Source organism: Chiloscyllium punctatum, chromosome 22 (assembly GCF_047496795.1).
Source record: "Chiloscyllium punctatum isolate Juve2018m chromosome 22, sChiPun1.3, whole genome shotgun sequence".
Taxonomy (NCBI): domain Eukaryota; kingdom Metazoa; phylum Chordata; class Chondrichthyes; order Orectolobiformes; family Hemiscylliidae; genus Chiloscyllium; species Chiloscyllium punctatum.
Genome location: NC_092760.1, coordinates 59,983,723 through 60,009,730, shown reverse-complemented (window position 1 = coordinate 60,009,730; position 26,008 = coordinate 59,983,723). Strand labels below are relative to the sequence as shown.

Genomic DNA, 26,008 nt, shown 5'->3' with positions numbered 1-26,008 from the left:
ACTTCACAAAGTTGTTAATAAACCATACTGGTTTGGAGATCCAGTCTGGAGATTGCCAGAACCAAAATCCTTCAAATTCTCTTGCTAAAACTCTCTAGCTCTGATAAAGAATGCTTACTGCAAAGAAGGAGACCCTTCAGGATTATTTGCCTGTGACTGTAATTGGGACGTGCTTGTTCAGGAATTGACTTTCATCTTTTCAAGTTGCAACAGCGACTACAAATCAAAACAACTTGGGGGCAGCCTGAGAAAATGTCATGATGGGTCTGCAGATAACTGTAGGGGTGAAAATCTACTGGAAACACTCCCAGAGCAGGCTGCACTGTCAGAGGACTCGCCGCACTTGGAGACAACTGGACATGGTTCACAGGTTCTGTCAACACATGTTCAAAATAGAAACAGTGCAGCTTAAACGATGCGGGTGTTACTGAAAATGAATTGAATCCAAGAAAACACAGGAGTTGCAATTTGTCTCTATATTTTAATAAACTTCAAGAAAGTTTTAAACAGCAAATTTATAAAATATATAGTTTTAGAAGAATATATACACTTCACCCTTATAACCCCAATAAGACTGTACACGCTTTGCCAAGTTAGGAAAAAGGGTTTTCTTCTCAAAGTGCAGATTGAAGAGGTTTTGGTGGTTGGGGGGGGGGCATCTAACTGTAGGTACTATTTCCCAAAGGGGTTCTGTGGGTCAACAACATAACAATTGCCCTGGAATGTGCACTTTCTTCATTCTGCTCCCCCCTCCACCCTCCTCAGATCAAAATAAATTCAGTCAGCAGGTAACCTGAAAACACTTCATATACCTGATTACGACAGGTGCATGTGGATTGAATGTAGATTACTTAAGCACCAAACCTCAGAACCATTCTGATCCTGGAATGAGTACCACAGCATTAGTGGCACATTAGATATCTAGAGAATTCAGCATAGCAATTCATCGATGCCCTGATCACATCGCCACACAATAAACTCCTCCCCAAGATATTTCATTTGGCAAAGGAGTGATTGCTACCAACATCTGGTAGACCAAGTTAGCTTGTTTTGGGATCTAATGATCCCATGACTAATAAAGAGCAATTCCTGTCTCCATTAATTAGTACCCATTCCAATGCTGATTTGGGAATCCTCATCAGATTGATTTCATGGAGTGACAATTTAATTGAATCAGTAATATCCGATGATTCCCCAATTTTAACTGGGGTCAGATTCTGCCCTTACCAAAGAGCAAAATGCTCAAATACAATCAAATGGCTTTTTCTCAGTGATCTCTGCATTGAAGATCACCGCTGCTTTGGGCTGAAAACAGAAGTACAACATTCTGCCTGGCCAGCAGGAATGGTATCCCACCACCACACCTCCCCCACCCCGATCAACAGGGAAGGAGATAAAGTCAGCTGGATCACTGGAAATAAAACTGGGCGGGATCAAAAAGATTATTCTGAGCGAATCGACAATCTGTGAAATTAACTTTTGGACAAGTTAACATCTAGAAATTTACTGAAGTTAAGATGCTCTAGACTGGTTTCACATCATTGCCCTGTGTGATCAGATGAATGTGCGTTGTTCTTAATTCATAGTTTAAATGGAAGCCCTTAATCATTCTTGTAAACATTTTCTAACACCATCCTACCAGCGGACTATTGACTCATTGTAACCATCGCTCTCTGAAAACCATGAGTGTGGTTACTATGCCTGAATTCAAACCATCAATGACCAGCACCAGAGAAACCCTCACTGATGAGATGGATTTTCAGGTTTTCTGCTTTAACTTTTGTTTCAAAGTATAAAAATCAACGACTTACAAAAGGGATTAAAAGTTTCTTGAAGAGGCAGCAGAAATAAAAATACCATACAAAAACAAAATAAATATTTAACAAGCTGGGAGAGTTGTTTCACATTTCCTGACTGTTCATGTTAGATTCTGCCTCGAAGTTAATGAGTATTAGCTTAAAGAGATTTAATGTATTTTTGTGAAAAGTTAGTGAAAAATCATAAGAACCACTCCCATTTGCTTTCTGTTTAGAGCAGATAAAGGAATTTAACATTAAATAGGGCAGCATTAAACTTTGTTCAGCTCACTGAGTTGACGTCTATTTCTTAGAAAGTTATCTGAAATTTCGAAATTAATATTTGAAAGGGCGTTTTCAAGGCCTGTAGCCTATACCCTCTCTCACTACCGACCCTGAACAGAGTGCAATTCAGACTGGAGGTTAATCAAATAGCTACAGAGGGACATCACCACCCAAAAGATGACTTGCATATTTTTAAGAAAAGAAACAGACATTGGTGGATCTTCCAAGTCATTCTAGAATATTCTGCTGTGCTTAAATTCCAGAATTTGCAGGCCAGCACCTTTTTAAAATCTCGAATTGAAAATGTGCCAACGTCTGTTTTACACTTCATGATGTCATTAGGTGAAGGAGTGGAATGAGTCCATATGGGAATTGAGAGTGAGATTATTCACTCCCAGATATTGGGCTGAGTGACATTAACAGGAAGGAAACTCTGTTACTAGAGGAAACTCTATTACTAGCTTGCTTGCAGTTCTCTCCCTAGGTCTAAGAACAGGATGATCTGCAACAATCATCTCCAATAAATCCTGGAGATTCCAGGACAGTCTTTTGAGGGAAGGTATTGTTGGTAACGCATTGAACTACAAAACTGTTGCTGCTGTAGAACCATAGGCAACTCCAGCTGTTGTGTGATTTCAATTTAAGTTAACCAGACATATGGAAAAAAGGTGGATTATCTTGTGTTCCACAATAGGTTCTCATTTTCAGTATTCACTGAAACATAGCAAGTTTTTTTTCCCCCCAGATACTTCTAAATTTCAATTAAACAAACAAGTTGGTTTGTTTGTTTTGTCTCAGCATGACTCCAGTATCAGAGAAATAGTTTGACTGTTGCTGTGTTAGATCAGAACTCTCTTAAGCTTTAGCCATTGCTGTCCAGTCTCCAATCAGGAAGATTAACTGGGCCTTTGGGAATTCCTCTGCCATTGTTTTGAAAATGGGCTCACCTTTTTGAAAGAATTGCAGGTAGGTTCTCTTTCGTGGAAATAAAAAACCCATGCAGCAAATTGCAGAGTTTTTCTTTTAAACAAAAAGCTGTACCTCCATACTCGGGACCATCACTACCTGCAATGGACAACACAGGGCAACACCGCTCCCAAGTCACACTCCAAGTCACATGTTGATGTGGAACTGTATCACTGTTCCTTCACTGTCACTACATCAACAGACTCTTTAACAGGATGTTGAGTATCTCAACATTAGGTACGCTGATCAGCGACTTACCTCAAACTTCTCATCAGCAAAGGGGGATGAGTAATGAATGCTGGCCTTGCCAACTGAGGCAAGCATCCTAAAACTGATGAGAAAGGATTTACAAACTGATATCAGAGCAGGACAGTGGACTAAAAGTGACTGGAACATTTTTTGAATGAAAGGGACAAAAAAAGGCATTTAAATTTCCAAAGATAGATAACAAAAATCACAATTCCTCAAATACTTTACCCACTTTCAAAAAGAAAGCTTTGTAGTATGCTGGGAAGCAAAAACTAATTGCCCTATGCCAAATGATCGAAATCTGTGGCCCCACAATATGCTTCATCTGGCCATTACTGTTTGCAGGATCACTCTGTACATCAAATGGCTGCTGTAAGTCCAACATTATGAAAAAGTACTTTGAAACGTCCTGAAGTTGTGAGAGGAGGCTACAGAAACGGGAGGTGTTGGAATCTTGATTTCCAATTTCCCAACTGAGCAACACACTGTGCAACTGGATGTGTTATTCTTCATGAAGATCAGTCTCTGCTTCTTTTGGACTTTAACTGAATCGGAATGGCAGAGAATTAAAGATGAGTTTGAAGTTTGATCTTCTGTCAATTTTCTTTACTAGCAAGCACCAGCTCAGATGGAAGCAAATTTTGATCCAGCTTCTCGAATGCTTGCAAACAGTCCAAATTCCTTGACTAGTTATTAGAAAGAAGCAAGATGCAATGATCATTCCTCTGAATGCTTAAAAGATTATACTTAAGATTTGCCCAGAACTCAAATGCACAAAGATTAAAAGACAGTGATAAGTTCTAGAAGATCCTTCTGGCTAAGCATTGTAGAAACTGGGTCAGAAAACTTTGCAGCTACATGCTCAAGTGTGATTAAGAGGAAGCTTTTGTGACAAGTTGACATTTGTAGGTATTTCAAGCACCCAATGCCTGGGACCAGTGTCTCAATTACTCTAGCTCCATCAGGTTTTCCAATTCATGGATTAAAGCCATCAAGTTCTCCATGGATGAAGTGCTGGAATTGTTAGACATCTGCAGGCTGACATTATCACTGGTCAGTGAGGATGCTCCTTCTTGATGGGTGTATTCAATCAGACAGATGCAGATTTTAGGAACAATCTGAGGGTTGGAAACAGAAAAAAGACAACATTGATGGAATGAGGTTCAGTCACTCAAAAGTGAAAAAAAGCAAACACTAAATTCTGCCATTGGCCAATATGACCAGGCCGTTTGAGTAAAGTTGCCAAAGGCACCCATGATCAAGCCTTTGCTATCTCTGGTTCTCAGAGTGAAAAGCTTGGGTGGAACTGATATTGTTAGCAAAGGGATGGGTTGAAAGGTCTTAGCATTCCCTCTGCCCAGAAACAGAGTGAAAATACTCCTGTGGTAGATTCATAGAATGCTACAGCAAAGAAGGAGGCTATTCAGCCCATTTTGCCTGAGGTAGCTTTTTGAAAGAGAGGATTCAATTGATCCTATTCCCCACAGAGCCTTAAAAAACCATTCCCTTTGAACATTTACCAAATTCTCTTTTGAAAGTTATGCTTGAAAACACTTCGCCAACCCTTCAGCTGGTGCATTCTAGATCACCAAAACTCACTCTACAAAACAAAATTCTTCTCATTTCCCCTCTTAGTTCTTTCACAAATTATCATAAGCTTGTGTCCTCTGCTTACTGAGCCTCCCATCACAGGAAACACTTTTATTCACATTTTCTGTATGAAAACACTTCAGCCTATCCCACTTCAATACCTTTTCCCCGTTTGAGTGCTGTGAAGAACCATCACAGGCAAATCTAAAATGTTATTTTGCTGGTTATGAAATGCTTTGGGACAAGCTAAGGTTTGGAATGGTATTATGTAAAACGCAAGTCTTTAAAGACATTTCTCCAGAATTGCCTGTTGGATTGGTGAAGATCCTCTGACCTTGACCAGGATGAGTTTCTTCTTCTCATATCCTATCCGGAATCGTTGTCCAAAGCATAGGAAGATGGAGCTTTGTGGCATTCCGCGTTGCTGCTCCATGAACTCCACACATTCTGAAGAAAAAAAAGAAGACTGTATTTTAATCGTTGCATTTTAACTGCATTCAGAGGCTGCGTTTTGAGGCAAATTTTAATAGAGGCAGGGGTTGGGGAAAATGCTGAATAAACAGCCTGCCTTATTGCAGTCAGGGCTTAAACCCAGCGTTTAGTTACATCCCAAACGGCTTGTGCTCAACGGATTGGAGGTTGTTCCATCATACATCATGGAGAGCATGATTGCTGTGGCTGCTCTTAATCCTCACTCTCTTCTTTTGGAAAACATTTGAGGAGTTGTGTTTTTAAGCAGAGGGAATGAGGTGGGTAATAAATACATACATGGATAACCATCGAGAAGCATAATCCCTCCAAAAATTAAATTCCTGAATGAAATAGCTGATTATTAAAAAATGTTGAATGGGAATTGCAGTAGGGAAGGAGTATTGGAGCTGCAAGTGTATCAGAGCACACAAAGACATTAGCCTTGTACAGGTGACTGAGAAGGAGATCAGGCAATGACAGCAGAAGCACTCCAAGGTGAAGGTGGAAAATTGGATTGTATCTCCAATATTTGAGATTTACAAGGAAGCCAGGGCCTTTAAACACCAGCAACAGAAAGCACTGAGCAGGAAACTCACCCGTGTAAAAATCTTTCAGGCTGAATAATTTAGTCTCCTCATTTCGGTTCAGCTTTTGTGATTCCTCATTCATGGTTGCCCCTGAACGGGTCCAAAAGACTTGACACTTGCCCAGTCTCTTGGCGAAAAGATCTCCATTTTTATTCTCCAGAAGAAGTCCTCCTGCCATGTTTGCCAAGAGACAATTGGTGAACTTTTTCTGTTGATGATCCTTTATCTCCTCTGTACTTGGGAACCTGATGTGTTGTAGCTGAGCGAATCTTTCATTCTCTTCATCATGATACAGGCGGCAGCCATTAGCATTGCTAACCGTGCTCTGAAAGACTTTTTTGCCACGGTAGTAAATGGTAATGTCAAAATCTCTTAGAACTGCACAAAGAGAAAGAGAGGTTTAATCACCAGACAGCTTTTGATTTTGCCTTGCAATAATTTGTAACGTTTAAGCAGATCTAGTAATCAGATACCAAGGATAACAAAAAAGGGTAGAATTCTGAGGATGGTTAGACTGCATGTGTATTTACTTGAATATAGGAAATTTAAAAAGTAATCTCATTAAAATGAAAGAATTTGATAGTGTGGTTCGAAAGAAAGAATTTCCTGAGGTGGGAGAGGCAGCACAAGAGGGTGTAACCTGGCCCTTAGACACTTCTGGAGTGAGGTTGTGATGTCAGGAAGCACTTCTTCACACAAAAAGTAGTGGATTCTGGAACATTCTACTCAAAACGCTACTAAGGCTAGGGTTCAACTGAAAAATTGTAGATTTTTGCTGGGTAAGGGTATTAAAAGATATGCAATAATAATCTATTCTACTAGTTACTATCTCCAGAAACTCCAGTGGGTTTGTCAAACATAATTTCCCTTCATAAATCTATTTTGACTGTCTAAATCCCAATGATATTTCCTAAGTGTCCTGTTGTCATATCCTTTACAATAGATTCTAGCAATTCCCACAGTGATAATATTCTCATACAGTCAGAGAGTCATAAAGTTGTACAGCACAGAAACAGACACTTTGGTCCAAGTCGTCCATGGCAACCAGATATTCTAAATTAATCTAGTCCCATTTGTCAGCATTTGGCCCATATCCCTCTAAACCCTTCCTATTCATGTACCCATCCAGATGCCTTTTAAGTGTTGTATTTAAACCAGTCTCCACCACTTCCACTAGCAGCTCACTCCATATATGCATCACCCTCTGCATGAAAAAGTTACCCCATGGGTCCCTTTTAAATCTTTCCCCTCTCACCTTAAACCAAACCTATGCCCTCTAGTTTTGGACTCCCCTACCCTGGGAAAAAAGACCTTGAATATTTACCCTATCATGCCCCTCATGATTTTTATAAATATTGACAAGGTCAGCCCTCAGCCTCCAACACTTCTGGGAAAACAGCCCCAGTTGATTTAGCCTCTCCCTATAGCTCAAACTGTCCAATACTGGCAACATCTTTGTAAATCTTTTCTGAACCCTTTCAAGTTTCACAACATCTTGCCTGTAGCAGAGAGACAAATGCAGTATTCTGAAAGTGACCTAATTGATGCCACGACGGGACATCCCAACTTTTGCACTGACCAATAAAAACAAGCATATCGAACGCCTTCTTCACTACACTGTCCACCTGCAACTCTGCTTTCAAGGAACTATAAACCTGCACCCCAAGGCTGTGTTGTTGGATGTCCAGTATTTGAGGATGTGCCACATTGTGGGAGGGAAAAGACTGAGGATGTACGGCACTAGTGCCATCTTTTGAATGACACATTAAAACTAATGCCCTATCTGCCCTCTCAGCTGGATGTAAAGATCGCATGGCTCTATCTTAGCGAGAGTAAGGGAGTTCTCCCCAGTGTCTTTTCCAATGTTCATCCCTACACCGAACCACACAAGACAGATTATTTTGGTAATATCCAAAAAGGAATCCTATAATGTTGCTAGGAAAGATAACAAGTCTGAGGATTGGGAGTAGTTTAGAATACAGCAAATGAAGATGAGAAGATTAATGAAGAGAGAAAAAGAAAAAGAATATGAGACTAAAGTTAGTTGCAAGGTATATAAAAATGGACTGTGAAAGCTTCTACAACTATGTCAAAAGAGAAAGATTAGTGAAGATAAACATTGGTCTCTTATTAAAATAAAATAAAAACAGAAAATGCTGGAGAAACTCAAATAAAAACTTTAAAACCCCTATGTCCTCAATAAAGAAAGTACTTTTGAATTCAAAAAGATAATTATGTTTCACCCTCCGCAAATACTGGCAGACTTGCTGAGTTTCTCCAGAACTTTATATTTTTATTTCAGATCTCCAGCATCTGCAATATTTGACATTTATTCATAGGTGTTTTGACAGCGGAGAACAAGGAAATGACACAGAATTAAACGACTATTTTAGTTCTGTCTTCATAGACAACAACACAAAATACTTCTGAGAACTGCTGGGGAATCAAGCTCAAGTGAGAAGGGGAAATTGTATTAGTGAAAAAAAAATACTGGAGTGATTAATTGTACTGAAAGCTGATAAATGCCCAACCTTTGATAATCTACATTCCACAGTATTACAAAAAAGGGATAAAAGGTGGATGCATTGATTGTCATCTTCCAAATTTTTGCAGATTCTGGAATTCTCCTGCCTGATTGGAGTGTGGCGCCCCAATCCTAGCCTAAAATCAATATTAGGGAAAATGCTAGAGTGTATTATAAAGAATGTGATAACAGAACACTTTGAAAATATCAATGGAATTAGACAAAGTCAAAATGAATTTGAGGTAGTAATTAGTAGAATGGACGAGAAAGAATCCAGTGGATGTAGAGTATTTTGCTTTACAGATAAAATCCCACCAAAAAAAAGTGTAAAATCGAAGCAATTGGAATTACACATCACATTTTGGTATGGATTGAGAATTGGTTAGCTAACAGAAAACAGAGCAGGAATAGACAATCTTTTTCAAACTAATGGCGAACTGCTGGGATCAGTGCTTGGGCTTCAGGAATTCCCATAATCCATCAACATCTAACATTGTCAGGTTTGGCACTGAAAGTGACAATGAGGGTGCAAAGAGGCTTGGAGATAATTCAGACCATTTGAAGGAATGGATAAATGCATAGAAGATGCAATACAATGTGGATAAGTGTGATGTTATCCACTGACGTAGAAAGAAAACAAGAATGGCAGAGTATTATTTAAGTGGTGACACATTGGGAAAATGTTGATGTACAAAAGGGACCTAAGTATCCTTTTGCAGCAGTCACAAAGCAAACATGCAGATGCAGCATGCAATTAGGAAGGCAAATGGTGTGTTGGTCTTTGTTACAAGAGGGTTCTATTGGAGGAGCAAAGGAACCCTACTGCAGTTATACAGAGCCTTGATGAGACCACACCTGGAGTATTATATGCAGTTTTGGTCTCCTTAAGAAAGGATATACTTGCCAGTGTAGAGGGAGTGCAGCGAAGGTTCATAAGGCTGAATCCTAGGATGGCAGGATTATTGTGTAAGGAGAGACTGGGTCAGCTGGAGACTGTATTCACTGCACTTTAGGTGAATGAGAACAATTTCATTGAAACATATAAACAGCTGCTTGAACAGGCTGGATGTATCCCCAGCGGTGGAGGTCAAGAACTTAGGGTCCCAGTCTCAGGATACAGGATTTAGGATTGAGATGGGAAATTTCTATACTCAGAAGGTGATGATCCGGTGGAATTGTCTACAACAGAAGACAATGGATGACAAGTCATTTAATATATTTGCAAAAGAAATAGGTAGATTTCTAGACATTAAAGATGTCAAGGCACATGGGGTGAGAGGAATGTGGTATTGCGAAGAGGGTCAGCCATGATCAGACCGAATGGTGAAACTGGCTTGATGAACACCAAATAGCCTACTGTTACTCCTATTTTCCATGTTTTTATCACATTGCTGTTTATAGGATCTTGCTTTTCACAAACTACAGTATCTGGACAATTTTGTATAATTGAACTGTAACAAAACTTCAAGAGTACTTGAACTCTGACCGTTCTGAAGGAGGGTCACTGGATCTGAAACATTAACTCTGCTTTCATTCCACACATGCTGCCAGATCTGTTGAGTTTTTGTTTTGGTTTCTGATTTCCAGCATCCACAGTTCTTCAATCTTTTTCTTCGTTGGTTGTCAATCATTTTGGGTGTTCTGAATTTCTGGTGAGCGCTTTAGAAATGCAAGTTTTTCTATTCTGTCTAAATGTTCCATTTTAAAAAATTACTTTTAAATAGAAAGGACAACGATTGGACGAGCTGGGACAAGAGTTCAGCTGTTTCTCAGCTTGACATACCTTGTTGGAGTTGAGATACAGTTGGAATTTCAACCTGCGTTCCTGGAGCTGGATTCAGAGGAGCATCTGAAGCAGGATAGTGTACTGGTATCTCCTGGGCCACATTCTCCATTACATGAAATGTTGGGTCAAGCAGAGGCTCCCAAGTTTGGTCTAATATTAGGAACATAAAACACTGATTTTACTGCTTAAAGACATCAACTTAGCATGCACCATTTTTCAGCACTCTCCCCAAATAATGTCACATGGATTTGACCCCAAATGGATCCCAAGTGCATGTCAATGGGACCTGGGTCTAGAGTGTGATCAAAGGACCCTTCCTCTCCATCAGACTGCTGCAGCTAGAGTTGAGGTCAAAGAGGTCATGATTCACAGCCTCACTAGTTTTGCTGCACAGGGCAACATGCCCAGTGTCTCAAGCCAAACAGGAGATTGCATTATTTCCTCCTCTGCCTATTGCCAGGTTATGTGCTGTGTGATAAGAATTAACACAACCTGCTTTGTGTTTCTTGGCCTGGTGAAAAAGAGGGCCAACACCCCATGGCCATACCTTGGGATCTCTGGGGATTATTCCTACGAAGCTCAGCCCTACGAACTGCCTGGTGACAAGGCCAGGCGGTAGGTTTCTGCCTCGTATCTCTCATCTGTACTGAAAAGGTAGCCATTTGGTCCATCTAAGGTTGCTAACATTCCAGAAATTGAGAAATAATGTCAAGGGCACAACTGGACCAACAATCCCCAGAGAAGAATCAAAGGAACATTAAAAGAAAATCTTTAAAATCATTTTCTTTGAACATTCCTCTTTGCCAGACATTATATATAAAATCAAAGAGACTAGTCGACACTCAAGAATCATCTAATTGTGTATGTATTACTTTCACTTTCTGGCAGCCATAAGTCGGAAGGACAGATATGCCAATGGTAAAGGCCACTGTCATAGAGTCATAAAGATGTACAGCATGGAAACAGACCCTTCAGTCCAGTCATGCATGCCGACCAGATATCCCAATCCAATCTAGTCCCACCTGCCAGTACCTTGCCCATATCCCTCTAAACCTTCCTATTCATATACCCATCCTGATGCCTTTTAAATGCTATAATCGTACCAGCCTCCATCACTTCCTCTGGCAGCTCATTCCACACACATGCATCACTGTCTGTGTGACAGAGGTGCCCATTAGGTCACTTTTATATCTTCTCCCTCTCACCCTAAACCTATGCCCTCTAGTTCTGGACACCTCCACTCCAGGGGAAAGACTGTCTATTTATCCTATCCATGCCCTTCATAATTTTGTAAACCTCTATAACGTCACCATTCAGCCTTTGACACTCCAGGGAAAACAACCCCAGCCTATTCAGCCTCTCCCTATAGCTCAAATCCTCCAACCCTGGCAACATCCTTGTAATTTTTTTCTGAACCCTTTCAAGTTTCATAACATCTTTCCGACAGGAAGGAGACCAAAATTGCAAGCAATATTCCAACAGTGGCCTAACCAATGTCCTGTACAGCTGCAACATGACCTCCCAACTCCTGTACTCAATACTCTGACTAATAAAGGAAAGCATACCAAATGCCTTCTTCACTATCCTATCTACCTGCGACTCCACTTTCAAGCAGCTATGAACCTGGACTCCAAGGTCTCTTTGTCCAGTAACACTCTCCAGAACCTTACCATTAAGTGTATAAGTCCTGCTCTTATTTGCTTTTCCTAAGGCAGCACCTCACATTTATCTATATTAAACTCCATCTGCCACTCCTCAGACCACTGACCCATCTGATCAAGATCCTGTTGTACTCTGAGGTAAGCTTCTTCAATGTCCATTAAACCTCCAACTTTGGTGTCATCTGCAGACTTACCAACAATACCTCCTATGTTCACATCCAAATCACATTTATAAGTGATAAAAAGCAGTGGACCCAGCACCGATCCTTGTGGCACTCCACTTGTCACAGGCCTGGAGTCTGAAAAACAACCCTCCACCACCACCCTCTGTCTTCTAACTTTCAGCCAGTTCTGTATCCAAATGGCCAGGTCTTCCTGTATTCCATGAGATCTAACCTTGCTAACCAGTCTACCATGAGGAACCTTGTCGAATGCCTTACTGAAGTCCATATAGATCACATCTACTGCTCTGCCCTCATCAATCCTCTTTGTTACTTCTTCAAAAAACCCAATCAAGTTCATGAGACATTACTTCCCACGCACAAAGCCACGTTGACTATCCCTAATCAGTCCTTGCCTTTCCAAATACATGTACATCATGTCCCTCAGGATTCCCTCCCCTTGCCCACCACCAACGGCTGGCTCACAGTCTATAGTTTCCTGGCTTTTCCTTACCATCTTTCTTAGTGGCACCACATTAGCCAACCTCCAGTCTTCTGGCACCTCACCTGTGACTATCAATGATACAAATATCTCAGCAAGAAGCCCAGCAAACACTTCCCTAGCTTCCCATAGAGTTCTAGGGCACACCTGATCAGGTCCTGGGGATTTTTCCACTTTTATCAGTTTCAAGACATCCAGCATCTCTTCCTCTGTAATATGGACATATTTCAAGATGTCACCATCTATTTCCCCACATTCTACATCTTCCACGTCCTTTTCCACAGTAAACACTGATGCAAAATACTTGTTTAGTATCTCCCCCATCTCCTGCGGTCCACACATAGGCCACCTTGCTGATCTTTGAGGGGCCCTATTCTTTCCCTAGTTATCCTTTTGTCCTTAATGTATTTATAAAATCCTTTTGGATTCTCCTTAACCCTACTTGCCAAAGCTATCTCAAGTCCCCTTTTTGCCCTCCTGATTTCCCTCTTAAGTATACTCCTTCTGCCTTTATACTCTAAGGATTGACTCAATCTCTCCTGTCTATACCTGACATATGCTTCCTTTTTTTAACCAAACCCTAAATTTCTTTCGTCATCCAGTATTCCCTCCACCTACCAGCCTTTCCTTTCACCTTAACAAGAATGTACTGTCTCTGGACTCTCGTTATCTCATTTTTGAAGGATTCCCATTTTCCAGCCGTCTCTTTACCTGCGATTATCTGCCCCCAGTCAGCTTTTGAAAGTACTTGCCTAATACCGTCAAAATTGGCCTTTCTCCAATTTAGAACTTCAACTTTTAGATCTGGTCTATCCTTTTTCATCACTATTTTAAAACTAACAGAATTATGGTTGCTGGCCCCAAAGTGCTCCTCCACTGACACCTCAGTCACCTGTCCTGCCTTATTTCCCAAGAGAAGGTCAGGTTTTGTACCTTCTCTCGTAGGTCCATCCAATACTAAATCAGAACATTTTCTTGTACACAGTTAACAAATTCCTCTCCATCTAAACCCTTAAACACTATGGCAGTCCCAGTCTATGTTTGGAAAGTTAAAATCCCCTACCATAACCACCCTATTGTTCTTACAGATAACTGAGATCTCCTTACAAATTTGTTTCTCAATTTCCTGCTGAGTATTAGGGGGTATATAATACAATCCTAATGAGGTGATCATCCCTTTCTTATTTCTTAGTTCCACCCAAATAACTTCCCTGGATGTATTCCCAGGAGTAATGCTATCCCTTATCAAAAACACCATTCCCCCTCCTCTCTTGTCCCTCTTTCTATCCTTCCTATAGCATTTGTATCCTGGAACATTAAGCTGCTGTCCTGTCCATCCCTGAGCCATGTGACCCAAGATACAACCTTTTACCCTTCAGGGAACTGCATCCAGCAAGGCCTGGAGCGGCAGAGAGAAAGTCCCATTGTACACCTGGATAGCAATGGCTACCCTTTGGTCTCCATGTTCCGGGTAAGTTCCATATTAGACACCCCTTTTGAGGTAATGATTGCAGCCTTTACCTACGGTTACCAGGTGACAAACGAATCACACTTGATATTTTACTAAATGCCCTTCAGCCCTCAACCTATCCCCTGGTTCTAGTTCCAGCAATTACCTGCGTTGAATGTTTGACTTGGCAGCTTTCTGTACTCATCAGTGGGCACGACTTGGGCTGGTGACACATTGAAAACTTCCTGGGGAGGAGTGCCAGGAGGCACCTGGAAATTGTAGATTCCGTTCACAGCTGAGTTATAGATGTTTGCTGGATTGGACAGGCCAGGAGCCATTTGGTCTTTAATTAAAGAACAAAAAGGAAGTTTTTTTTTTCTTGCATTATCACACATTTCCCAACATTCCAAAGCACACTGCAATCACTGCAAGCGTTGTCACTCTTTCATTTTGTCTACTGTAAGCTCCCATAAACCTTTAGCTGCTGCATCATTCTGGTGAATATATGCTGTGCCCCCTCTGAAACCAAACTCTCCTTTCTGTGCTCCAGGTGAGAACGTGACTTATCGCTCCCTATAAATGAAGCATTGCTTTAGGTCAAGAACTGGGAACTAGGGATCAAAGGAAACAACTCTCAACATGTTGGCCTGGGTATCTTAGCCTGCTGGACACACTTTCCTCATTCCTGAAGAAGGGCTGATGCCCGAAATGTCGATTCTCCTGTCCCTTGGATGCTGCCTGACCTGCTGCGCTTTTCCAGCAACACATTTTCAGCTCTGGGTACCATCCGGGCAGGGGTCGTAAGGGGGAGTTTCCAGGTCTTAAAGAGAGTCTTCCAGGGTCTTCAGGGAGTTTCAGTGGAATGAAGTTTCAAGTGGAAAGTCTTATTTCGCTGTGAAGAAGTTTTAATTCCTCGTTGTAAGTGAGTCTTTTCTCATCAATAGATTCTCCACCTGGAGTCACCTGGTATTTCAGGTGGGGGGAGGAGTGGGGGGAAGGAGCTCTCAGAACAGGCAAGTGATGGTGGTGGGGCAAAGTGGAGGTAGGGTTGGTTAGTTTGAGGGGTTATGCTCGGCTGCACGCATCCCCACTTCTCCCAGCCCACAGACAGTTCTAATAAGGCTTCCTTATTCACCTCCCCATAGCTGCTAGCTGCGAATGACTAGCTGTGTACCGCAGTGGATTCTCCATATCAGGGTTTCCATGCAGCCCAAAAAAATCACAAAGGTAATACCCAACCAATATCGAGGAATAAATTACTAACCTTCAGCACTGTCCGACAGGTTCATTAAATCAAAATCTGGAATCCATTCTTCTAACTGTCCCTGATTGAATAGAACCAAGGGGAGACATCTGTACTTTAGACTGTTCGCATTCCCAAATCACAAAGCTCTTCATCCATTCCTGTCACATTCAGCTCAGAAACGGATTATACATACAGTAATTGGTCATTAATGAATGTTTTTATCAAGTAGTTTAATTATTGCATAAGTGGAAAAGTCACTGATTCCCTTGTTATAAAGGGGATAATGTGAGGGGTTAGCTTGAGATCACCCTCACTTTCTTTCTTTCTTTCATTTGAGTCAGGAGGCTGTGGGATCAGGATCTACTCAAGAGTCCCTGAGCACATCACCCCACACTACTGTAGGGCTAGTACTTGAGCACAGCACTCTTAGTGCTGAGGGAGCATTGCACTGCTGGAGGGCTAGTACTGAGGGAGCACTGCACAGTTAAAGAGTCAGTACTGAAGGTGTGCTGCACTGTTAGAGGATCAGTACTGAGGGAGCCTGAAATGACATAGGCGTGCCTTTCATATATGAAATAATACAAGGCCCTGCATGCCTGGAAACCTGCTGTGTGCTTATTGGCTGTTGTGTATCCGACACTGGAACAGTGGCTACATTTCAAAAGTTACTTCATTAGTTGTAAAGTGCTTTGGGAAACATTAAGGGTGTGAATGGTGCTATAGAAAGACACGTCTCAATTTTTTTCCCACTCAAAACAAAAAACTGTCACAAAGCTAGTCCCTTGTTTTTCTAAAAGCTGTTCCTTGGCTCAAGGATGCTCTGTCCTTGGTTATCTTCAGAGGGGTAATAAACCAGGCCGGGCTCTGATCGTTCTGGTTTAGTACAGAGATTAAAGGGTATTGAGGAGTCTTTTTCTTTATATGTAATAGATGAGACTTCAGGCCAAAGTGGTCATGTTTTAGAAGTGACCTATATAATGAAAGGGGAGGGGTCACCTCTCTAGCTGAGCTGAGCAGTTTAGTTCAGTCCAGCACTGGTTGGAAATTTAACAGGGAGCTGTGTGGAAACGGTCTCTCCCTCTCTCGTTCTGCCCTTCAACTTCAACCTGTAAGCACGTGTTCCATTTATACTGGTTTTTGGGACTGTTGTGTATATTCGGAACAGCATACTTAAGTTTAGTTTGGATAGACAGTTCTGTAGGGGTTCTTTATTCTGTTCTGTGTGTTCCATTGTGTAATTTTGTGAATAAATTTTTGTCTGTTTTAAAACTAGAAGTCAACCTAGCTAACTTACTCCGAGTAACTTTCAATGTACACTTACCGAAACAAATTGCAATGTTATGGTCTGGGCTGCCTGCTTAAGAATATTTTGAGTGGTCTGGCCTAGTCCATAACATAACAAAAACTAAAAGTGCTAGAGAAACCTAGTCAGGATTTATGGAGAGTGAAACAGAGTTAGCAAGCTTAATTAACAGGTTTTTCAGGACACGAACTCTGCTGCAATAAGGTAGCTCAATATCAGACACTCGATATAGTTTCAGGTGACTGGAGAATGTCATGGAATTGATTTATCAGTAAGTGAGCACTTAATGTCAGAGTAAGGATGGAGCTATCTGTAATAAACAAAATGGCAGTTCCTAATTCCTTCCTTTGCTTCAACATAGGAAATAATCGTAGATCCTGTCAAAGGCCAATCTTCGATGTAACATGACAGGTTTCATCCGAAAACTAGAAATAGAACTGAAGTGTTTGGAATTTGTTTTGTGAAACTGTTTTCTTGCTATCCTTGTTCTGGACACTCACTGTTTCTTGCTATTTTGTTGTAATTGTTTAATTTACAAGTAAAGCCGATTGCTGGTTTTAACCTGTTAGATTCTGCCACACTCACAGCACAGAACATAAAACAAGACATGAATTTCTATAATGATTTTCCCAACCCTCAAGATGACTCAAAGCCTTCTGCAGCCAAGTAACAACGTTTTGAAGGGTATTCCTTGTTCGAATGCAGCAGCCATTGTCTCCAGCAAAACCCCACAAATAGCAACATGATAAATGACTGGCATTCCTATTTTCAGCGATGTTGGTTGAGTGACCTTGAACTCTTATTCTTTCTAAAAAAATATTGCAATGGCACCTTTAACATCCATTTGCACGGGGAGACACTTTAAGGTCTTTCCAGAAAGACAGCACAGGCATCCCTTAGTACTGCCCCTCTGACAGTGCAGTGTAGCCTTTGTATTGCTCCTCTCAGTGTATTGCTTCCTTAATATTTGATCCTGTATATTCAATATCTGAAGTGGGATTTCAACCCACCGCATTCTGTCTTAGAGTGCTGCCCGCTTTGAGGCAAAGCTGTGACAACACTGATTAGCAACCAGAAAAACTGTCTTCTGCTCAACAGACATGAAGTTTGAGTGTTCTGGTCAAGGTCTTTAAAATTATGACACAGATTAAGAATACCTTTTCCCTTCAGTTGAGGAATCCTGAATAAGGAAGCCAGATATATAAATTGTGTTAAAGCAGGTTAACAGTGCATCTTGATATTATACAAACTTAAATGGTAAGAACTTGTAATATTCCCCATGGTTATGGATCCAAAATAATTTACAAAGGGACAGCTCTAGAAAAGCAGAATGAAGCTTCCTGGTGCTTTCTAGAGGTCTCAAAGCCATACTTCCTGCTCCACATCCTGTTTCCTGGGTTTGTGAAATTCTATTATCATGGGTTTCCTGATGATTGAAAGTTCAGTGAAACGGAATCCCAGATCCCAACATACCTCAGTGTTGGGTATTGCAGAGGACTGCTGGGGAACATAGAGTGCAAAGTTAGGCTGTTCCAGGTTAGTCTCTGGACTAATGTGCAGTTGTGATTCGAGATTATCATCTTCCTGCAGAGTTCCATCCATGTTTGGATCTGAAATCACAGCAAAAAGAATTTTTAAAATGTAACCTTTTTTTGTTTTAAATTGTTTTTTCACAATTACTACAAATCAAGGAATATGATGCAGCACAGAAGGAGGCCATTCAATCCATTGTGCCTCTGCTGGCTGTTTGAAAGAATGATCCAGTTAGTCACACTTCCCCGCTTGCCCCATACTCTAGGCACATTTGCCTTTCTATGTGCAATATTTATTATTGAATTTGCTTCCGTCATCTTATTGGACACAGTACCTTCCAGACCATACAGTGGTCCACAAAAATATTCTCATCAATCTCCTGTTCTTTTGCCAACTGTCTTAAATCTGTATCCTTCGGTTCCTGACCCTTCCATCACTGGAAACAATTTCTCCTTATATCAAAATAATCCAGAATTTTGAACGCCTCTGTTAAATCTCTTTCAGACCTCTTCTGCTGCAGAGGACAGCAACCTCAGTTTCTCTCATCTCCCCACATTAACTTAGGTCCACTTGGCAACTACCGAGACCCAGCACTGGTTATTCAATCCATGAGCCCCACAGTCAATCAGAAAGGAAACTGACTCTTTGCTAATCAATTGCAGGATTCTAAACTGACACCACTTGGACTGCAGCAGTTCAAGATGGTAGTTTGTGACCTTATCAAGGACTATAAGAGATGGAGATTAAACGCTTGTCTTGCCAGCAGAACCCAAAACGCATGAGCAAATAAAAATGTCAAAAAGCTTTCCTCCACAAGTTCAAATCTGTTTCACAATAAAAACAAAGAAGTTCATCAAGATTTTCAGCAATGTTCAGGATCTTAATGATCACTGCAGAATAGTCTTGTATTGCCATTTGCTATTTGGATTAGGTTGCAACCACAATAAAACAATTATACTGAGTCCAATTAGGTAGAGATTTCCAAACACTAGCACACACAGACATGCAAAGGAACTGTGTAGGGGCAGAGGGGAGAACGTGTGGTCTCTCTAATCTGTTCTTTGAGACCATGGCTGATTTGTCACTAAATGCCAGACATCTCAGTCCTTGAAGTGGAACACTTAAGCTACAGTTATGTCTCAGATCACAAGTGAAACATACCAAGCGCTGAATTGATCTTGTCGTTAGTAATGACATAGATTTTATGTGGATCCGTTGATTCCTTCGAGTTGTCCTCCAGCAAAGTGAATGAGTCAATGTTGTTGAGGGCACATCGGAAGTTAGTTTTCCATTTGGGTGGACCATCAGTACATTTCCCACTCACTGTTGCCCAACCCTGGAGAAGAAACAGCAAGATTCTTTAGCAATTGACTGCAATGAACAGTACCAGAATGGTGACAATACAGTGCAGTGTTCCCTCAATACTGTCCCTCAAACGCTGCAGTGCTCCCTCAGTACTGACCCTCACACAGCATAGTGCTCCCCCAGTACTATCCCTTTGACAGTATAGCACTCCCTCAGTACTGCCTCTGAAATAGTGCAGCACTCTTTTTGCACTGCATTGATAATGCCAGCTATGGTAAAACACCAAAATCCCTGAAGTGGTTCTTGAGGCTACAACATTATGGCTGATAGGTGATAAAGTTACCTACCGAACCATGAGTGGACACTGGCAACTATCTTTCCTTCTATTCAAAGAAGAACAGTAGAGTTAGGATTAAGAGAATGTGGTATCCAAAATATATTCTCTAGCTATCATCGATAATAACAGTTTGCCTGATCATCACCTCATTGCTGTTTGTGGGCTCTTTATATACAAATTAGCTGCCACTTTTGCCTCTATGAGTTCCAACACTTCGTAAGTGCTACACTGGTTGTGATGTTCACTTCATATGCAAAGATGAGAAAGATGCAACAGGAATACTCCATTTATCACGTGAGAAATATTGATATCAGAGGATCATGAATTCGCAGAATGGTCTCCCAAAGTAGTATGATTAATTGACATGTCAGGACCACTACGTACCTTTAGAGTTTCTGCCCAGTGATCCTAGAGCATGTGCTTGTGTTTCACCTCACTGATGGAATGGGCGCAATGGGCTAGTGGTGTGTCCACTGCATAAACTGCCAAGAACCCACCTCAGTCAATCGGCTCTGACCCTCACTGCACTGCACAGTGGAGTTTCTTGACAGCCTTTGATTCATGTACGTGTTACAACTGCATGGTCTGGAACTATAGCACTGTTCCTGCACTGTTACCATGTCAAAATCCTGGATCTCTCTCCTTAACAGCATTCACAGTCTACCTACACCAAATGGACTGTAGCAGTTCAAGAACTCAGCTCACCATCACCTTCTTAAGAGCAATTAAGGATGGGAAAAATGCTGGCCTAGCCAGCGACATTTTTATTCCATGAACAAACAACAAGGTAGCAGAGGTAATAGAACTTAGTGAAAAACAAATGAGCAAACTCCAGTGCTGAAAACAAAAAGCAAATGCTGGAGATCACAGTCAGGCAGCATCCATGAAGAGAGAGCGAGCTAATGTTTCGAGTTGAGATGAGTCTTCATCACAACTAACATGAAGTCCTCATGGCATTTCATGTCAGCTCTGATGAAGAGTCATCTAGACTCGGCATGTCGCTTGCATTCTTTCCATGGATGCTGTCTGACCTGCTGTGCTCTGCAGCATTTTTTGTTTTCAGCACAGATTCCAGCATTTGCAGTAATTTTCTCCAACCATGAGCAAACTCCAGTGTTCTTCTTGAAGCCAGCTCCACAAGCAATATCATCGATGGTGGGCTGCACACTGTGGCTCAATGACTGAAAAGGCTCAGCATTCCAAAAGAAAACAACGAAAATGCTACAAAAGACCCAACCACCAACAAGCAGGAAAGCATAGATGGGGAAAAGCTGTTTCTGCTCCAAAAAGCAAAAAGAACAAGAGGGCACAACTTTAAAGTGATGTGCAAAGGAAACAGGTGGTAATGTGAGAAAACAACTTTTTCACACAGTCAGGTCTAGAATGCACTGCCTGGAAATATGGTGGAGCCACATACAATTGAGGCTTCAAGAGCACACTGGCTGATGATTTGGATAGAAATACTTTGCAGGAATGTGGAAGAAAAATCAGGACATTAGTAATGCCGCTCATTGGAGGATCTGGTGCAGGCACAACGTCTCAAATACTCTCCTTCAGCACCATAACAATTCTGTAACTTTATCAAAGCACTCGGAAATTCTCCATGAAGCACAGCAGTGTTGACAACAATGACTGGTTGGAGCCTATTACCCATTATCCAAAATGGTGATAACTCGTCCATTAAGCTGCAATATGATTTGAATCTAATTGCTTTAACGATGACAGAGATTGGCAGTAGAGAAAGAAGGTCAAGAATGCAAATCCTGCGCATTGGATCCCATTATCCATGCCCCATGTGTAAAAAGATATGCAGGTTGAGGATTGGCCTGGTTAAATCACATAAAGACCCTCAAAGAAACTCATAATTCTGGGGAGACAGAATCCCCAACTTGAAGACATCCAATGACCACAATGGTAGTGGGAGAGTGCTAGTATCACACATATTATATTAGACAGTGTTAGGTTATCAGTATTTCCATGTTAGTTATTACTGGTCCAAATAACACTGAAATATTCTAAACTTCCGTGTATTCTAGGACAGGCACATTGTCTTTCCATTGTATCAGCCTCCACACTGAGAGCGAGAAACCATTGATTTAGAGTTATAGAGTCGTACAACAAGGGAAATAGACCCTTCAGTCTAACCCGTCCATGCCGACCAGACATCCCAATATGACTGCCTCCAATATCCCATTTGGCCCATATCCCTCTGAAACCCTTCCTATTCATATACCTATCCAGATGCCTTTTAAATGTTGTACCAGCCTCCACCACTTCCTCTGGCAGCTCATTTCATACACGTACCACCCTTTGCATGAAATAGTTATCTTTCAGGTCCTTTTTAAATCTTTCCCCTCTCACCATAAACTTATGTCTTCTAGTTTTTGACTCCACCACCTTGGGGAAAAAGACTTTGATTATTCACCCCATCCATACTCCTCATGATTTAATAAAACTCTAACAGGTCATTCCTCAACCTCTGATGCTCCAGGAAAAAAAGCCCCAACCCATTTAAGCCCTCCACTCTTGGCAACATCTTTGTAAATCTTTCCTGCGCCCTCTCTAGTTTAGCAACATCCTCTGACAGAAAGACGACCAGAGCTGTACACAGTACTTTAAAAGTGGCCTAAACAAGATCCTATGCAGCTGCAACATGATGTCCAAGCTCCTATACTCAGTGTTCTGACCAATGAGGACAAGCCTGCAAACACCTTCTTCACCACCCTGTCTACCTGTACCTCTATTTTCAAGGAACTATATACCTACACCACTAGGTTTCTTTGTTTGGCAACACTCCCCAGGGCCCTACCATTAACTGTAGAAGTTCTGCCCTGGTTTGCCTTAACAAAATGCAACACCTCACATTTATCTAAATTAAACTCCATCTGTCACTCCTCAGCCCATTGGCCCATCTGATTAAGGTCCTGTTGTATTCTGAAAGAGCCCATTGCACTACATATTTTGGTGTCATCTGCAACCTTACTAAATATCCAAATCATTTATATAAATGACAAAAAACTGTGGATCTAGCACCAATCCTTGTGGCACACCACTGGTCACAGACCTCCAGTCCAAAAAGAACCCTCCACCACCACAGTCTGTCTAGAAGGGGCAGCAAAGTGACACTGAGTGTATTGAGACACTCAGACAATAACAGCTAGAGAAGGTCTGCTGCTTGAGATTTCAAATGGGTAAAAATCACCTACCTAATCATTGCTTAGAAGGTTCATATTTCCACACAGAGACACATGTGCATCAACAGGCCCACATAGTCCTAGTGGAACCAAACAGCCACCATCTCACCAGAGAAACAACTGATGATGTTTGAACCTGAGGGTCACTGCACCTCACGTGAGGGGAGAGGTTGAGGTGGAGAGTCCTTCAGGAACCTCAGCTGGTACAGGAATTGAAGCCACACTGTTGGCAACAATCTGCATCACAAACCAACTGTCCAGCCAACTGGGCTAACTGCTTCCTCAACACATATACAGAGACAAAAGGCAGCTACTCACTGACCCAAAACTGAATATTTCATCAAACCCCGTTAACAACAAGGTCCACATCCTCAACTGCCCCACCTAATCTAATCTAATCTAATCATACAATGCAGTACCAAGTGATCTTGAAGATGTGGCTGAATTAATCTCCCATTTGAAGGAACAGGCCATTAGAACTTTCCACTGCGCCAGCAGAGGGAGCAGTGACCAGGGACCATGTTTACAAGTGCATGCACATCAGATAAACACCATCTGTACCACGGGAGCGAAGGATCCAATGTTTTTATTTGATGTTTGGCATATGGAGCAAATACAAACTTAACTAACTGTGGATTCCATACATTGGACAGTCTCTGCTGAGATTTGCTGATTAGCCTCACTTTACACTAAGCCACAGACTTTCTGTGCTATAGATCAAACACTAGACTAACATGTCTTGAGAACAAGAATCCATTGAACTGGACAGCTTAGCCGTCATTTTTCAATTTCTCAGAACCAAAACATTTCAAAAGGAATCCCTACAGAGACAAAGTGTAAAGCACCTGCATTGACATAGCACTTTGTAGGATCATCAGACATTTTAACGTGTTTTACAGGCAAGTAAGTAGTTTTGAAGTTAGTTGTATTATTGGAATTAAAACAAACGGTTTGTGCACAGCAAGCTCCCACAAGCAGTAGTGAGACAGTTACCAAAGAATCACTTAATTCACTAGTTTTGACAAAACAGCAGAGCAGACTCTCCTGCTCTTCTTCAAATTAATGCCAGAGTCTTTACATCAACCAGGGTCTGAGGTTCTGAGCGGCACTTCCTCATGGCTGGATTAGTGGTGCTGGAAGAGCACAGCAGTTCAGGCAGCATCCAACGAGCAGCGAAATCGACGTTTCGGGCAAAAGCCCTTCATCAGGAATAAACGTCGATTTCGCTGCTCGTTGGATGCTGCCTGAACTGCTGTGCTCTTCCAGCACCACTAATCCAGTATTTGGTTTTCAGCATCTGCAGTCATTGTTTTTACTTCCTCATGGCTGCCAATCTCCGGCAAATTATTCGGATCGCACTTTGTGATTCAGACATTAGCTCGCTCAGCCGCCTCAGACTTCGAGGGACAAAGGGCTGACTCTAGAAACAGCATTCATTCTCACAAACCGCTGCAAGTCCCTACCTTGAAGATGCTGTAATCATTCTCACAGAGGTCCTGCCTGCCGGCATGTTTCCAGGGAATTCGGAACATGGTCCTTTCGTGGTTCAGCCAGCGCAGCCCATGATAACTACCGCTGTTGACCTGAGCGATTAACCAGGATCGGAACTGTGGTTTCTGGTTGTTCATTCTGCAAACAAATAAGGGCAACGCTCCGTGTGTGGAATAGTGTGCAGAGCAAAGGAGGACAGTGAATTCTGCAAATTAGACACAAAGACTTGCCGCCGGCAAGTACATTTCTACAGTGTAGAGCAAGTCACCTCTGCTTGCCCATCGCAGACACTGCAAACATTAAAACATCGCTCTGCTTTCAATTCAGCGCATCCTGGGTCTCCAAAGTTCTTATATACAGATCTGGGCACCCAATGACGTCACATGCTGACAAGGAGCTCAGCCAATCCCTAAACCACCACCACAACCCACCCCATCTACCTCCCTCACAGCCACCAGCCTCTGTCCTTAACACTAGGTGCCAAAACTACCGTTTTCCAAATATGGCCATCCGGTTTCCTTTCCCCGAAATTACGTAGAATCCAGTCGAGTTTGTAAGCTCTAGTTTGTTTCTAAGTTTCGCTTTCTATTATTGCACTGTTTTCCAACCGAAATTGGCGCCAATCATGTACATAGCCAATGCTGAGCAAGAAGGGGACGTTCAGATAATAAAAAAAGGACAGCCCTTTCATTTTGCAAGGCTTTGGAAATTTTTTCTTTGCCAGTCAACATTATCAGCAAATAATTCGAAGGCCGTGGAAATCCACACGCTGCCAGTTCCCAAGCCCTCGGAGTAATTCCTTATCCCCGCACCATCCATGGACAGCAGTTTCTGCAGACTAGTGTGTGCCAGTTGTACTTGAGTGACTCATCAAGTTGCCTCCAACCTTCCAAATCCATGACCTGGAAAAGACACGGGCAGCAGTCACATGGGCACACCACCAAACAACTTCAAGTGCTCATCTTAGAGACAAAAAAAAAGTGCAGATGCTGCAATCCAAAATAGACAGGCAGGAGGCTGGAAGAACACAACAGGTTAGGCAGCATCAGGAGGCGGTGAAGTCGCCATTTCAGGTGTTACAGGTTCTTCAGCACTGGATCCTGACAAGGTCAGAAGTGGAGATGTTAATTGATGCTTGGAACAATGTTCAGTATCACTTGTGATGCTTTAAATCCTGAAGCAGTCCTTGCCCATAGCAGCTCGACCTGGGTAACATTCAATCCAGGGCTCATCAATATCCTATAAAAGTAACATGTGCCCCTCGAGTGCCAGGTAATGATCATGTTGCAACAAAACCGAATCTCCGTTTGATATTCAAGAGCAGCACCATTTCTAAACTCCCCCCTATTAATATCCTGGGGTATAATCATTGACCAGAAACCAGACTGAACTAACTATACAAATAATGTGGCTACAAGATCAGATCAGAGCCTGCAGTAAATAACTCACCTTGTGACTTATAAAGCTTTCTGCTGTTTAAAAGGCACAAGGAACATAATGGAATGAAAAACAACGGGAGATGCTGGAAATTGGAATCACAAACAGAAATTGCTGGAAAAACTCAGAAGAGT

General features: G+C 41.8%; 1 protein-coding gene across 1 annotated transcript; it reads right to left on the bottom strand.

Moving 5' to 3' along the window:
* Positions 1–461: 461 nt before the first annotated feature.
* On the bottom strand, positions 462–24,746 carry irf7 (interferon regulatory factor 7). The gene is made up of 9 exons (XM_072592436.1): positions 24,410–24,746; positions 19,272–19,446; positions 18,051–18,187; positions 15,293–15,353; positions 14,195–14,371; positions 10,252–10,404; positions 5,954–6,322; positions 5,221–5,333; positions 462–4,414 (listed from the first exon to the last, which is right to left on the bottom strand). Exons 1-9 carry the CDS (start codon positions 24,572–24,574, stop codon positions 4,244–4,246), a joined length of 1,521 nt encoding a protein of 506 aa, XP_072448537.1. The 5' UTR covers positions 24,575–24,746; the 3' UTR covers positions 462–4,243.
* Positions 24,747–26,008: the final 1,262 nt, after the last annotated feature.